The 16,538-nt window shown below is 33.6% G+C and overlaps 1 protein-coding gene across 1 annotated transcript; it reads left to right on the top strand.

The window, feature by feature from the left end:
- The first annotated feature begins 2,297 nt into the window (after positions 1 to 2,297).
- On the top strand, positions 2,298 to 15,342 carry LOC128218572 (uncharacterized). Its single transcript, XM_052926266.1, has 9 exons — positions 2,298 to 2,352; positions 2,557 to 2,662; positions 3,393 to 3,468; positions 4,979 to 5,045; positions 5,551 to 5,639; positions 9,131 to 9,216; positions 10,678 to 10,839; positions 11,919 to 12,007; positions 13,042 to 15,342. Exons 2-9 carry the CDS (start codon positions 2,574 to 2,576, stop codon positions 13,149 to 13,151), a joined length of 768 nt encoding a protein of 255 aa, XP_052782226.1. The 5' UTR covers positions 2,298 to 2,352; positions 2,557 to 2,573; the 3' UTR covers positions 13,152 to 15,342.
- Positions 15,343 to 16,538: the final 1,196 nt, after the last annotated feature.

The raw sequence follows: 16,538 nt of genomic DNA, 5'->3' as shown, positions 1-16,538 counted from the left end.
AAACAAAATTCCCTTCATCTATCTATCTCTGTGTAATGCCAACTCCTTTTCCGAGTGTTACTGACATGAACAGTGCGCGCCGGCTTGTCAAATCTGTTAAACGATCGGTTTATCGAAACCGTTATTCTTGGTTGCTTTTTGATATTTTTTACAAGATACAAGCTACAAGATAAAATAATCTTTATTTAAAGTCGGGTATGTGTTAACAAGAAACATTAGCTCAATGAGCTATTTTCCGACATGAATAGCATACATACATAACATATCAAGAAAAATAACAATGAGCTTGTGACCTGGAAATAAAAGCATATATATGTTAGATAAACACACATTAGAGCAAGTATTTACAAAAGTCGTTCGTGGTCAGATTCATGCATACAAATTCTAATGGTAAAATTGGATTAGAGCATCGAAAACAGCGATAACATCAACAAGTTTTCCCGGATGTACGGCTTGTCCACACGCGCACGGTTCCACTAGTTGATATACCACTGTAAAATTGTTAGTTCTTTCAAAAATATAACTTAAAGGGTAATCATATACATATACATTGAAATAGCAAAATTGCAAGTAGCAACATATGTATACAAGGGAATAATAGCTTTGTACCTCGATGTGTAGTAAAAAAAACTCAATAATTAATGTAGCTTGATAGGAAAAATCTTTGGAAATTATTGCTTAGAGAAGATATTATATTTATCATTTATTTTGATATTACACTTATCACTGTAAAAGAATGTTAATTGAAAAAGAAAAGTCGTAACACCTAAACCAAATACTTGCCGAAAGAAAAACACAAGTAGTTGTATGTATTCGACAATTTTTTATATACATTTAAAACAATCATAAATAGATATAAGCCCATGTTATTTAATTTAAGTTGTTATTTCATTCAGAAAGTCCGCTGAAATCTTTTCTGGCGTTTGAATGCCATATTTTGTCCAATGAGTGTAAGCCATCCCAAGGAAAACAAAACCCCTTTTCCGTTCAAACAAAGCATAACAGATATTCAGTGAAACATCTTATAATTCTCATTTTCTTCCATTTTTAAAGCCAAAAAGTATTATTTGCACATTAAACATTTACAAGAGAGACCTGTCCAGGTGCGGATCAGCCTTCTAAATTCCGGGTAATTTTGGAGCACCTTATTTCCGTTGGGACTGGCCTCAAAGCGGAAAGAGTTTTCCCATATTTAGTTGTTTTTTACTGATGGAACATCTACACAGTTTTCGTATCTTAGATTAAAATTACATGTCTTAAAAGTTACAAGGTTTTGTAAATATTCTTGTGAGATACCATACAGACATTTGTAAGTTCCAATAGCAAAGTGTCTTACCCTGCTCAATTGTAATGTTGGCTATGAAGACTATTTTCGTAAGTTGCCGGTGTAATCATTCAAAACTTGGCAATTTTTAAAGCTTTGTATGGAATGATTTCCAATTTGTCTGTGTTGGTCTTGCTACAAAAATGCCAAAACGACAGGACAGTAGTTGAAATTAAATCTGATAAAAGATTTGAAGATAATAAGCTTAGTTTTGGTTGTCAGAAATTTACTTAGTCTTTGAAGAATATTCAGTTGCTTAGCCGCTTAGCTAAATAGTTTGACCGTAATGTTACAAGGTTATTTAAATGTCTTCAGCACTCACTTTTTTATAAAGCATAAAAGTGGGTTATGATTTAGCCACAGTCATAGGCGTTCTTGGATTTTTTTAAACTTATCTGACAATGTTTATGTTTTTCCAGACATTAGTTGACCAATGCTTAATCCTTAATAAACACTTTTGCGTCTATTGATAGAAACTAAACTTCAGTGTATTTTTTGGAAACGCTGCAGATCCAAGGCAGAAACAAAAATTCATATCTAACTAGTATACAATTAATCATTTGACATTTTGATGCCTGATGACTGCTTATTAGAAAGGTTTTGATTTATATGGAAGGAAAATGTTAAAATACACAGAAACAAATATCATAAAGAAGTTTTCTTTCTTTCTTCTTATTTTTCTTCTTCTTCTTCTTCTTCTTCTTCTTCTTCTTCTCCTTCTCCTTCTTCTTCTTCTTCTTCTTCTTCTTCTTCTTCTTCTTCTTCTTCACCTTCTTCTTCACCTTCTTTGGCTTCTTCTACCACGTGCATATATGGACTACTAAACTAAGTGTAACGCTTACAAAGAAACCGTGACGTTCCTTTTGACCAATTTCGTTTCTCAACGCGCCGATTTGACGATAACTTTAATACGCAATATTAAAATGTATCACCTCCCCTATTTATAAAGTTGACATTGATTTATAGCGGGAGTTTCAACAGAGGCAAGACGGTCATATTGTTGAGGATACATAGTTTTATTACTTATCGTAAGTTACGGTATTCTTTGATCTTTTTGTTTCATTCGCGTTCAACCTCTTACACATAATCAGTTTGTAGAATGTGGACGGTATTAGGAAGAAGAAAATGTTTATTACTGAGTCTGAGATTGAAAGACTGTCATGTACATGTACGTATTTGATTATCACACAGAAATAGGTTGAACATAAACATAAGAAGTTCTTTTTCCCCAGCTATACGTAGAAGCATCATGCCTTGTGAAGATGAGGAGAGTCTGAGTCAGCTGGAAGAACAAGAGCAGGAATTGATCAACGCAAACAGAGTGTTACAAAGCTGGAAGTATGTTTCCAGGGTAAAAGGGATGGGGCATGCAAATATTTTATAAAGATATTGTTTTTGTCTTGATAACCTTTGAAATTTACATGTATGTCACGGACAGTGAAGTATGTAAACAGGAAATTTGTTCTCTAATTTTGTAAAACCAGTGCCAAAAGATACACAAAACAATAAACTCTTGGCATGTTATGCTGTCTAACAGTACTGTAACGGCCGCACTTTTGGCGCCTAATGTCAGAGCTCAGGTAATTATGTGGCCTGTCCAGGGATCAAAACCTGGGACCCCCTGCTTGCCAGGGCAGGACTTTATCAACTAAGCTTAACTGCCTCAATAACTCACATACTCTCTGAACTCTGTAAATGAGTACCGTGACATGTAGTATTCATATTAAAGTATGAATCCAGGACATGGGATCATTTCAGAGTAAATGTACACTTAAGGTGTATATTCAAAATCCAACAAAACATGTACGTTTAGTAAGGGTAACAATGTTTAACATCAGTTCAAAATGTTATCATTGTCTCTGTTTAAGGCATAACCTTTCATGTTTGCTGTACATTGAGAAAATTATGCCAATAATAACAACCAAAACATGAAATTGGTAAACTTGTTAAAGTTGAAGCATATGTGTTGCAAATCTCAAAGCTCTGACTAAATATTGTTGAGTTCTGCCCCTTGATTGATTGCTGACTTGTTAAAAGCTAACAGTTAATCTTATTGTTGACATTTTAGGGATAAGAACATTCCACATGACAGCAGGAAAACAGATGAAGAGAAACGAGTTGAAATGGAAAACTTGAAACAGCAGGTACTTGTTTTACAAACAACAAGAGGCAGAAATGGGTATCTGGGTTCATCCTAGACAGGAATTTTAGGGAGAAGTGAGAGCTGGGGAGGGTGTTGGAAGGGGAAGTTCTGGTGTGACCTGAACCCTTCTCGATAACTTCAAGGTAATCGCAGCCAATTATAAGTTGTTTTGACATCAATGCACAGCGTTTTAATCGTTATTGTCATAAAGTATAAATCCTAATTGGCACTAATTGACCTTTACAAACAACGGCGAGTGTAAATATAAATCCCATACAATTTTATTACATTGATGACTTAGCACATGTACACAATAACAATGGTGCAAACACGTGCCTTGATTGACTAAAACAAGTGTTCTCAATGGAGCAAATTTACTAGGTTTATCACAATTATATACATGTATAGCTGTTTGTCAATCGCACTGACAGGAGGGAGGCGGAGTTGCTCTGTTTTGTCAAGCAGTAGTTCTGATTGATGTCGGGTGTATTTGAGTGCGATATCATTTTATCCCTGAAAATGTCGGCAAATTTGACTTCGCTTTGATCTTAGGAGATACACTGTACCTTAATTGCCTAAGTCGACTGGTAGGATGAGCCATGGGTATTGTTTTAAATTCTGGAGTAATCAGTTTTGGTCATTATATCAAGAATATAAATCATCAAAAACAACTGTAAACTACCGTAAAAATATCATTGACTTTAAGTAGGTGTAATAAGTCTCAAATCAAAGTCAAAAATCAGACACAGGAAAGTACTTTTATTAAATTAAAAAATCCTCTTTGTTCCATTCATGTTAAATAATTGAACAATTTAAAACAGTTATAAAATTGATCAAATTTTATCATTAATACTCAATTAGAAGGAAAGTGACAATGAACTAAAGATTTGCAGTTTTGCCACATAAGTCTGAACTCGGACTTGAGACTGTTTTCAATCATGGCGGCAGGGGTGCTGCGATGTCATTTAACCAATGGTTTACAAAGTTACAGTTATCAGCTTTTCTTTTACAAAACATTTCGATAACCTTTCCTTATCAATAGATATTTAGCGACAGTTTCTTATTCTGAATAACATTATGGATTTATCACATTCTTTTGTGTATCCATGGAATTAGCTCATATGCCATCCTGCTTTCATGCATTTTGACACAATATATAATGTTACTAAGGCTAAATTAAAACAATTATACATTTATTAAGACAGACTTAAGGAAGAAAGGTTGCACTTTATAATGGTTTGTGACCAGGCGCGTAGTTAGGGCCAATTTGGGATTACACAGATTGAAGATGGACAGCATGTTAACCCCTTCACTGCCTACAATGTACATTTGCATACAGTCAGCTACGCACCTGGATACACATAACTGTCTCAATATGTCATATTTTGTTCTCACTGAAAATTGAAAGTTTTAATCAGTAAAAAAAACTGTAAAACATTGATTAAACTGCTTAAAAATAATTGATTTCATATTATATTGAATTACTTTTAGATTTTTGTTTTTTATTTCAGATTGACATGCTACGAGAATTAGGACCATTTAAGTTTTTTGGTATATCAAAAGAGGTATTGTCCAAAGGTAATATATATACATTCCTGTAGTACATTGTATAGAGAAAACTTGGCATTCGTATTTTATAAACATCAAGGGCTATGACATCATTGTTTGTTTCAGTGCTGCATTCTGATTGGATAAGCATGAAAACACTTAACCAATGATATTTGATGTTATAAATATTAGCTATTCTTTTAAACAAAAAATTGTCAATAACCTTACTTAAACGAATTCATTCACACAATGATTTTTTTTATCTCATGGCTGTGTTGTTGTGTTTATTTTTTAAATATAAATGACAGTTAGAATACAGTAAAAATAAAAAATAAACAAGATTTTATACACATTCACATGATTTTTGATCAACATATGCCTAATGGTAGTGATTATTGTATAGCTAGGGGAAGTAACTGCTGTGTGGAGTTTGTCTGCACAGAGGTTTAACCAATGTTCATGAAATTTTGTACAACTTTCGAAGATTTTTTTTTTTTTTTTACAAATATATTCAAGCTTTAAAATGTATTTCTAGAGGAGGGCACCATATGCACAAGAAAGACAGTTGAGGGAAAGTGTAGAAATGTGGAGTTTCAACTAAAATACTGCATTACTGAATCTCTGGTATGTACCTTTAAAAATCTATTATGAGGCTTAACTTTTTTATAGGGTTTGTTTCACGTTACTCGGCCAACCATGTTTTTTTTACTGTTAACCAATTATTGTTTTCAATATGTTATCACGCCTCCAACATAAATGAAGCATCGCCATTAGTTCATGACTGGTCACATGGTGACCCCATCTATTTCCATATTGGGTCACCAAATTTATATCGTACCAAAATGGCGTCTATTTTCCGATTCCGATGAATGTTCCGATGACTGAATGAACTATTTAAACATTTTAACAGGTTGTCATGACAATGTGATACATACGTTATGGGATTAGTCGGTGACCTGATATTAGATATACGGGGCACTGTCAGGAAATCATATTCGGGTTCACGCTTTGCTTTTCATCCCTTTAACACTTTTCATAAGGATTTTAACTTGAGTATGAAAAGTGTGACAGTTGAGAGAAGTTTGAATCCAGATTTCTTTGAATTATAAAGAATTCATAAAATCTTGGAGTATTTGTTATTGGTCCCAGATAAAATATATGAGTTTAAATTGCTGCAACAGTTTGACTAATGGCACTGCCGAAACTGAGTCAAGTGAGAACCCAGTTTCATCAAGGTCAAATGCATATATATTATAAGTAATCATTTCTTTAATCAATCACATGCTCGTCTGTTTATAAAGAATAAAAGATGAAGACTTGTCATAGGATTACATCATTGTTCAAGGTTTTGCGAAAACATAAACCTTTGCCATTACTCACAATCTGTTTGAGATATTCGAATGAAACTTGGCACACATGTTGCTGGAGACAATACGCACATGTGAAGCAAGCCCCATTACCCTGGCCTTAATACTTGTTGAGTTATGCCCCTTTTTGACTGAAAAACAACAGAATAATGAGCTTTGCTATTACTCAAAATCTGCTTGAGATATTCGAATGGACCTTAGCACACATGTTGCTTGAGACTGGTGTCGACTGGGACAAGTGCATTCTGGGTCAGCGTCTACCTACATAATATCTTACACTGAACTTTAGTTGTGAAGTATAGCTGAGGAATGTGACAACAGGCTTTTCCTACCTGATCATCCCGTGGATGCACGATTTCTCAATACCATATTATCTGGACAATTGATATGAGAGAAAGGGACCCTTACTATACATTTTCAAAATATAAATTAGAAACCTTAACGTGATTTTACATGTCGATCAACTATATCTCATAATCAAACACAGATAGCATCATTCTCTAAAACAACTTAAAATAATTTGTATTTAGGATAATGGTGTACTGAACAAATTGTGTTACTTCTAAAGATATTGTTTCCCATTATAGTGTATATTTTTTAAACTAACATTATACAGGAAATAGAAATACAAATATATCAATCTTATTCGTTAAGTGTATAGAGAATGAAATTGCTTTGTTGTTGATATTTTGTTTAAAGTGCAGATTTTCATGTTCACTAGGCATTGTGTATCCTTTTTATACGCACCGCTCAAATGAACAGGCTTAATAGATAAACCTAACTAAATCAAAACTGTATTAAGTGTATTTGTTTTCATACAACATAATTTTAAGGCTAGATCAATCATATTCAAAACTTTTATAACAGGTAAACATGTAATGTGTGTAAGATGGGTTTAAAAACTTAAACAGAAATTTGTGCATGCGTGTATGTATATGTAAGTGTATGAAAATGTGTATATATTATACACAATGTTATGAATCACTGGTTACTAAAGTGTTTCATTACACTAATTTTTTTTATTTAGTTATGTGTCAAAATGTTTGATGAATGTCTTGTACAAATTTGCTAAGCTTATTTTTTTCACTTTTTGTATTTGAATTAGCAAATCATTATACATCGCCCTTTTATTTTAGATATAGCCATGACTCATATACCCCAAAATGCATTAACTTATACAAGTTCATCAGAATCATGAACGAAGTTCAATTGGTTTTTTTTTGCAAATGTCACATATTTTATACAATTCAGTACTTTCTTTGTTATGGCTAAGTTATGTCGTAGTTATTCTCAAGTTCGCTAAATGGAAACACAAATAGTATCACTAAATGTTCGGGGCTTAGGCAACACCGGTAAACGTAAACAAGTATTTGAGTGGTTAAAAAGTAAAAACTATGATATTATATTGCTGCAAGAAGTGCATTGCTCACAAAAAGTATTTTCAAAATGGAAGGAAGAATGGAATGGACCTTGCGGAAAGAGGTCCGGGGTATTTTAAATTAAACAACTCTCTCCTTCTGGACAGAGAATATCAGTCCAAGATAAAAGAATGTATCCAAGAAACGATAGATTTTAATAACGATGCAAACCCAAACACATTATGGGAAATAATAAAAGGTTCGATTAGAAATGAAACAATTAAATATGCTTCACATAAAAAACATTTACTAAAAACAGAGGAGGAAAAGTTAATAAATGAAATAGAATGTATTGAATCACAACTAAATAATAACATTCCTGACACTATTGATAACCTAACGCAAGCACTAGTACAAAAGAAACAATTCCTTGATGAAATCCGAACTAGACATATAAATGGAAGTATTTTAAGATCGAAAGCAATGCATATAGAAAATAATGGAAAAAATACCAAATATTTTGCAAGTCTTGAAAAAAAACACGCAGAGAAGAAAACTGTATACAAACTAAAAGTAAACAATGAAATGGATTAAAATAGAAGAGCAAATTGCTTTAAAAACGATAAGTACGAAGCCCACAATAAAAAGTGGGAAATACTGAAACTAACATAATCAGTAAAAGACACAAATAGCCATAACGATTCTTTTTTTTATTTTTTATTTTCGTAATGTATGTATTTGTTGAATTATTTAACAAATATTAAATCTCTATTGTAGTTTTTACTTGTATGCATATCTAAGTGTAGGGAACATCACTGTCGTGTGTGTGTGTGTGTGTGTGCGTGCGTGTGCGTGTGCGTGTGTGCGTGTGTCTGCGCGTGTGTATGTGTGTGCGTGTGTGTGTGTGTGTGTGTGTGTGAGCTTTACCATACTGATAGAAAATGCATAGAAGGTTATATTATATAAAGATGAAGATAATGTGTTATTACTACTCTATGTGAAAATAAATGAGAAAAAAAAGCTCTGGCACGAGGCCCATAACTCTGGCGTGAGGCCCATAACTCTGGCGCAAGGCCCATAACTCTGGCGCGAGGCCCATAACTCTGGCGCGAGGCCCATAACTCTGGCAGGAGGCCCATAACTCTGGCACGAGGCCGATGACTCTGGCGCGAGGCCCATGACTCTGGCGCGAGGCCCATAACTCTGGCACGAGGCCCATAACTCTGGCACGAGGCCCATAACTCTGGCTTTAATAAATGTTCAGTTATGCCCCTTTTTTACTGAAAAACAACAAAATAATGAGATTTGACGTTTGCTCAGCAGCGCACTTGTTTTACCCTTTTATAATGTCAAGGTCATCAGTAATCCTACTTAACCTCATTTTCTCAAGGTCAAGGACATGAACAAACAGATCGTGAAACTGTCAATAGCGGCCTCTGAGAACATCACAACAGAACTTCGTGGAACAATAGAGAGGTACTGGATTTATTCAAAAAAAATTACAGAAGAATGAAAAAATATTCAATTATAATAGTCGGGCATAGATGTTCAAGAATTGATGGCTTATTTCTTTCAATTTCAACTTTTCAATTTATCGCAGGTTCAAGAAGAATAGAAGACAACTTTAACAGTGTATTAATAAGATGTTTGAATATGATTATCGTTATGAGGTTGCCTCACAAATATTTTCAGTTACAGTAGTAAGTACCATATTTATTTTAATTTGTATCTCTGTGCATTTTGAATCTAAATGAAATAACATAGCATAACATAGCAACATAAAATAGTATTTAGTAGTAAAAGGCCTCTAGTCCAAATTACAATAAGACATGTTTTTAGGGTGAAGTGTGACGTTAATACATGTAATACAAAATAAACAAATTCTATAAAAATTATTCGTATGATGTCAATTGTATTTACATATATATTGTTCATACAGTATTAACCGGTATCACTTATTGAAGATATTTCAAATAATATGTATTTAGCAATGTTGTAAATGTGAATGTCTTTTGTGCAGCCATTATTCTGTAAAATAAAAAATGGTCAATCAATGAAGCTTGAAGGATTTCTTTGATATTTGTTAAATTACCATATTGCCACCACACTTTTCTGTTACATTTCAGACTTGCAGACACAGTTATTATCCAAGTTTTCTTACATTTCAGACTTTCAGACATGGGTGATATCCAAGTTTTCTTACACTTCGGACTTGCAGAAACGGTTGTTATCCAAGTTTTCTCATATTGTTGTATAACATTTCAGACTTGCACACACGTGTAATATCCAAGGTTTCCTACATTTCAGACTTGCAGACACAGGTGATATCCAAGGTTTCTTACATTTTAGACTTGCACACAAGGGTGATATCCAAGGTTTCCTACATTTCAGACTTGCAGAAACGGATGATATCCAAGATTTCCTACATTTCAGACTTGCACACACGGCTGATATCCAAAGTTTCCTACATTTAAGACTTGCACACACGGGTGATATTCGAGGTTTCCTACATTTCAGACTTGCAGACACGGATGATATCCAAGGTTTCCTACATTTCTAACTTGCAGACACAGTTGATATCCAAGGTTTCCTACATTTCAGACTTGCAGACACGGGTGATATCCGAGGTTTCCTACATTTCAGACTTGCAGACACGGGTGATATTCGAGGTTTCCTACATTTCAGACTTGCAGACACGGGTGATATTCAAGGTTTCTTACATTTCAGACTTGCAGACACAGGTGATATTCAAGGTTTCTTACATTTTAGACTTGCAGACACGGGTGATATTCGAGGTTTCCTACATTTCAGACTTGCAGACAGGGATGATATTCAAGGTTTCTTACATTTCAGTCTTGCAGACACGGTTGATATTCGAGGTTTCTTACATTTCAGACTTGCAGACACAGGTGATATTCGAGGTTTCCTATATTTCAGACTTGCAGACACGGGTGATATTCAAGGTTTCTTACAGCTGATTGATGGCTACACAAAGTGGACGGAAGCAAGAAGGAAGACATTTCACCATTTTGTAGAGGCCCATCCAGGCACTGTTTCACAAATCGATGGAAATACTCTTCATATTGCATCCAAAAAAGGGTTAGTACAATAAGTTGTTGTCTTGACAAGGCTTTTATAGCGAAAATTGGGAAATTTATTTTTGGGGGGATTTTAAAGCATAAATGCTTTAAGCGCATCTTCTAAAAATAATGGAAGATACACATACAATTAGAAACAAATATAAAAACAGACATTGTTTTCATATACAAATTGGGGGAAAATGTACATGTTTTCATGTGGAAACTAGCCTGAATTCAGCCAATACTTAAAAAGGTGATAAAGGCCGTGCCTGATTATAATTATTATAAGTACACAGTATAAGTATAAGCTTATATTTTACAATGAAGTATAAACTTTTCAATCAATCCTACTATTCCCAATTGCAAATAAAGAATTTAAAATACATAAGTCAATTTTCGAACATTGAATGGTTGTTTATACCATATCTTTTAACCAAATGGCTTTTAATTCAAAACTTCCCTACCACAATGGATAGTTGCCTACATGTCCCATATAAGAATCCTGGGTTTAATTCCTGGCCTAGGTGCATGTGAGTTTGGTGTGTGGTCTTAATCAGTTTAACGTTTTCCCAACATTACAGGACCCCACTCACGTAACATCGTGCAATTTAAAGTGATTAATATCATGCTTAATAGCTTTTTCACAATCATTGAAAAATGAATAGGTTGAAATTAAGCTCAACTAAGCTAAGAAATATACAGCAGGTGCTTGGACAAGCTTACCAGCAATGTAAACTTAATGCTTCCAGATTTATAAACAACTATAGCTAAAACTGTTTATGGTTTATAATATATTTTTTAATTTAGTTTTTGTATGATGTTTGTATAAATACTTTTTCCACTTTTTTAAGCTTCAACGGCAAAAAAACTGACAGACAGATGACGTTTAACATTGAAACAAATGACATTTTAAACACAGTGAGCAATTTATGTTTGGCTAAAAGGTGACACATAAACTTGTGCTTCAGGAAAAAAAATTGTCAAGGGAGGCAGTCATTCATTGTAACTATGATTTTATTATTTTCTAAGACCCTATTCCCATTATGTGCACAAAGAAGTCTACACTGTAGTTGATAATGGAGTTGTTTGATGTTTCAGTACGGTTGTACTGGGCTGGGGGGTAAAGATACAAGGACGAAGCACGGTCGTTCCCGAGATACATCTGTGCCTCGACATTCATGCACCAGGTGAGCTGTCTTAAGTCTGGACGTAAAAGCAATTAACTTATAAAAATCACTTCCCTGTTTTGAACCGGGGGGACATCTTGGCAATGCTCGTACAACATTATATAGTATGAAAGATCATAAATTTAAATTGGTACTTTAGCGAGTGTCAGAAATGGAATTAAAATTTAAATGTATAAATCTTAATATGCCTTGCGAAATATTTTCAGCCAATTTCTTTGTTTCAAAAGATATCACATTATGACCAAGAAGGAAGGATTCAAAAAAATATAGAAAGAAATGATTTTAGAATGTGGATAAAGAAGGTCACTTTGAATGGAAAAATAGAAAATTGTGAGTTTACAAATATGTAATGTCAAGTTCCTACAATGCTGAAGCTTGCCATTCACATTTTGATGATAGTTTGTTTTAAATAACCATTTGTAAGTCTAATCACTTTTTTCATTATGTTCTTGCATGGAAAACAAAGGTAATAATTTTTTATGTTAATAAACCATCACATTTTTCGCAGTAGCTTTTTTTCCTTTTTTCTTAGAAATAAGGTATTTAACTATCGCATCATCAGCAAAAAACCCATGTATGTCCCCATGTTTAAAATCATTTGTATGCTTATATTATCTTATGAACGTGAGTTTCTATTTATGTCATAAACACTTATGTGCCAATTTACAGCGCTAAATACATAATACGTCGCTATAATATAATCGGCCATTTTCAACGATTTCTCAATTAAGTAACATCACAATATTTGGACAATTATTACTCTAGTTAAATTTCGAAAATATTAAATGACTATTTCATGATGGCGACGTCGGTTATGGTACAGAAATAATCATTGTCTGTTTCAGTGGAAGATCACAATATCTTTCACCTTGTGCATACCAAAAGTTAATATTTCACTCATGAAATATAGCTATTGGTGCTCACTTGGTGAAATATAGTACAATTTTACACTGAATGTTCTTCCAATTCCTCTTTTTATACAGTTTATATTCTGTTACCATTACAGGGAAAACAAATCATATTGTACTTTTCAGTTTCAAAAGACAACAAGAATTTCATAGAGGATGCCGATGAGAAGTTCCAGCTGATGTTGAATGAACTTGGAATAGAGAAATCAATCAGATGTCTCGTAGAAGTCGCTTGAATAATCAAAAAACCATGGACATTCTATTCACTTTATGAACATTTTGCTGATTTATCACATGACTGCAGACATTTATTGACATTATTAACCTTTTGCTGATTTATCACATGACTGCAGACATTTATTGACATTATTAACATTTTGCTGATTTATCACATGACTGCAGACATTTATTGACATTATGAACATTTTGCTGATTTATCACATAACTGCAGACATTTATTGACATTATTAACATTTTGCTGATTTATCACATGACTGCAGACATTTATTGACATTATTAACATTTTGCTGATTTATCACATGACTGCAGACATTTATTGACATTATTAACATTTTGCTGATTTATCACATGACTGCAGACATTTATTGACATTATTAACATTTTGCTGATTTATCACATGACTGCAGACATTTATTGACATTATGAACATTTTGCTGATTTATCACATGACTGCAGACATGTATTGACATTATTAACATTTTGCTGATTTTTGTCATGTGACTGCGGACATTTTATTGACATTAGAATCCATACATGCCATATTCCTGAGAGGCTTCCCAGGGGATTTTGGTCTGAATTCCAGGGGATTTTGATATTACACCAGGGGATTTTTACGCGACGAAAATTTGCGCAATATCTGCATTTATAATATAAGAATAAATACAGAAATACACTCAAATTACAATAATTTTTGGACTTAGTCATCATGGTCCTTCATGGAATTTCACACTCATAAAAATATTGATGCTTTCCACTGTCAACCTTAAGCAAGTTTTGAAAAAAAAAAAAAAAAAAAAAATTTTAATTCCAGGGGATATGGATCCCCGGCGGGGAACCAGGGGATGGGAAGAAATTCCGGGGGATTTTTCCCCCCTCCGGGGGATATGGCATGTATGATAGAATAGAAACTTATTGCTTATTTTTTATCAGTATGCTGACATTCCTTTCAAAATGACTTCATTTTTCTGTCAATTTTTACTCTTTTTTTTTTCAAAAAGTGAAAGTTTAGACATTGTCAAACCATTGGTGTTATCATCATTGCTTTCGTAAAATGTTTCCTTGGGCATATTTTAATTAACACTCAAAGTATTGAAATAAAACTTTGTACACATGATACAGGAGACAATATGTACATGCACGACTGAAGACCAAGGCCCATAACTCTGGCATTGATTTTTAAATTATTTCCCTTCTTCAACTAACAATAAAAACAGGCGAGCGATGATACTTGCTCTGCGGCACTCTTGTGTTTCAGTATGATGATTGATATTTCAAGTTACCTCAAATTATGTTGAGTATCTACTGATTTCTTCACTCTCTTTTTTTCTAGTCATACGAGGTTAAAATTAATTGTTTTGGAAGCTCATTTAATCTTGTTTTGTTTAATACATTGCATGTAAATAAGAATTACACTCTGGGGGAGGGGTGGGTTGGTTCTGAAGGAGGGTTTTGAGGTAATACTTAAGGATAACATGATACAAGATACAAGATGCATGATCTTTATTTAAAGTCATGTATATACTAACAAAAAAGCAGTTCAATGAGCTATTTTTAGACATGACATATTAAACAGAAGCTAGATCGACTTTCAAGTACATTCAAAATAGAAAGACATGAAGTTCTGAGTGATATGGATAACTGATATGGATAATAACATACATTCCTGTTAAATTGAATTGTCGATTTTTTATACCTTTTTTGTTGCCATAGCGACATGGTACATATTCTGATTCTAACCTTATGATGATATTAAAGCTGCACTCTAACAGATTGACCGTTTTAACAACTTTTATTTTCTTGGAATGAGTTAAATTTTGCGTTAATGTTTAAAAACCACTGATACAAGACTGATGACAAAAGATCAATCTGCAGTTGTTCATATTTATGTTCACAAAAATGCTATGTTTATGGCTAAAAGCATTACTAACGCTTTAAGAAATACGAGTTTTTCGGCAGTTTTCCAAACAGTTGAGATGTGTTCTATTGTGAGTTTCTTATATGACTGAATTGAAGTCGTTGATACGAAAATCAGCTAATTCTGAGTAAAAAACTAATAAAAATGTCAAAACGGAGTATTTTCCATGGCCCAGAGTGTAATATAGGTTCATCCCGACCCGAGCATAGGGTGTTTTGCGGAAACGAGGTTTTGCGCGATGAACCTATCTTACACTAGCGGCTATGGTAGATGCTTTTTCTCCCACCTCAGTTAAACAAAATTAAGTAAAAATGTATTTTTCGCTGGAACTCTTTTGTGCGTAGTGACAATAAATGCGTATGGATATGTGATAATTCATGGTTGTCATGGATATGCGTGCAGTGATTCAGATTATGTTAAAAGTCAAATCGGTCTTTAAATAGTTCTGAGGAGACTGAAGCATTATTTCTTGAAAGGTGCGTAAAAACATTTTTATGATGACATTTGAAGCGAGAAATAATTAATAAGCATTCTAAATATTGCCACAATACAAGGTTTCTATGATGCTAGAGACGACAGTCTTCAACAAGGGAGGTAATTACAATGTGATGCCCATTAAAAAGTTTGCTATAATTATAATGTTATTGCTGGAAATGCAGTGAAATCTAAATTTAACATTTGTCGAGAGCAATTAACACTTTTGTAATGGGAGAAATACATTGAACTATTCGCACAAAACTAAGCAATCGAGCTAAAACTGAGATATATGTTTTATTATTTGTTTGGACATTAACCATTTGCAAACGGAAATGTTGGATTTGTATGTAAGACAATGATTGGATCATTTGGCCAAAGGATATCGCTAACTCCATATCGGGTCGTTTTCGTGGTCCAGTTCGATCGTGGTGATGGACCATCGTTTTGGAGCGTTTACGGAAATGCTAGGAAGCATTTCAGTTAGCGGGGAGCAGTGACAAGTTTTCAAGAATAGAAGAACTAATGTGAAAATTATTATTTAATAACTCACCGCTTTTACAGTAGGTTTATTTTACTCAAATAACTGCAGATTTGTTTATTAAGACGATACTATTGATCACAATATGGTTAGGCATTATAGTATGAACCCGAAAGGAAGAGTATTTTCACTTTGCATTAATTCAAGAAGTTTCCATCATCTAACATTACTACGAAACATGCAATCATTTGTAGTTCACATTCGGTATTGATTTATGGTCTTCTATCTGGGTCACTCGACCTTTGTACGATCTATCTAAATAGCGGAAGTTATCTTAATCATTTTTCAAGTTAAGCGTATCTTATTACCAGGCCTGTATGCTTTTATCAATGTTTAACTTTTATCAGCTATATTTATTTACGTAAAGCTAATCCTGCACAATGTACACCGTGTCACGAACGATGATTTTCAGAAAATGCGTTAAAATATATTATATCAGACTCGAGCGAAATA

This window comes from Mya arenaria, chromosome 14, assembly GCF_026914265.1.
Source record: "Mya arenaria isolate MELC-2E11 chromosome 14, ASM2691426v1".
Lineage (NCBI taxonomy): Eukaryota > Metazoa > Mollusca > Bivalvia > Myida > Myidae > Mya > Mya arenaria.
This window is presented reverse-complemented; position numbering and strand designations above follow the sequence as displayed.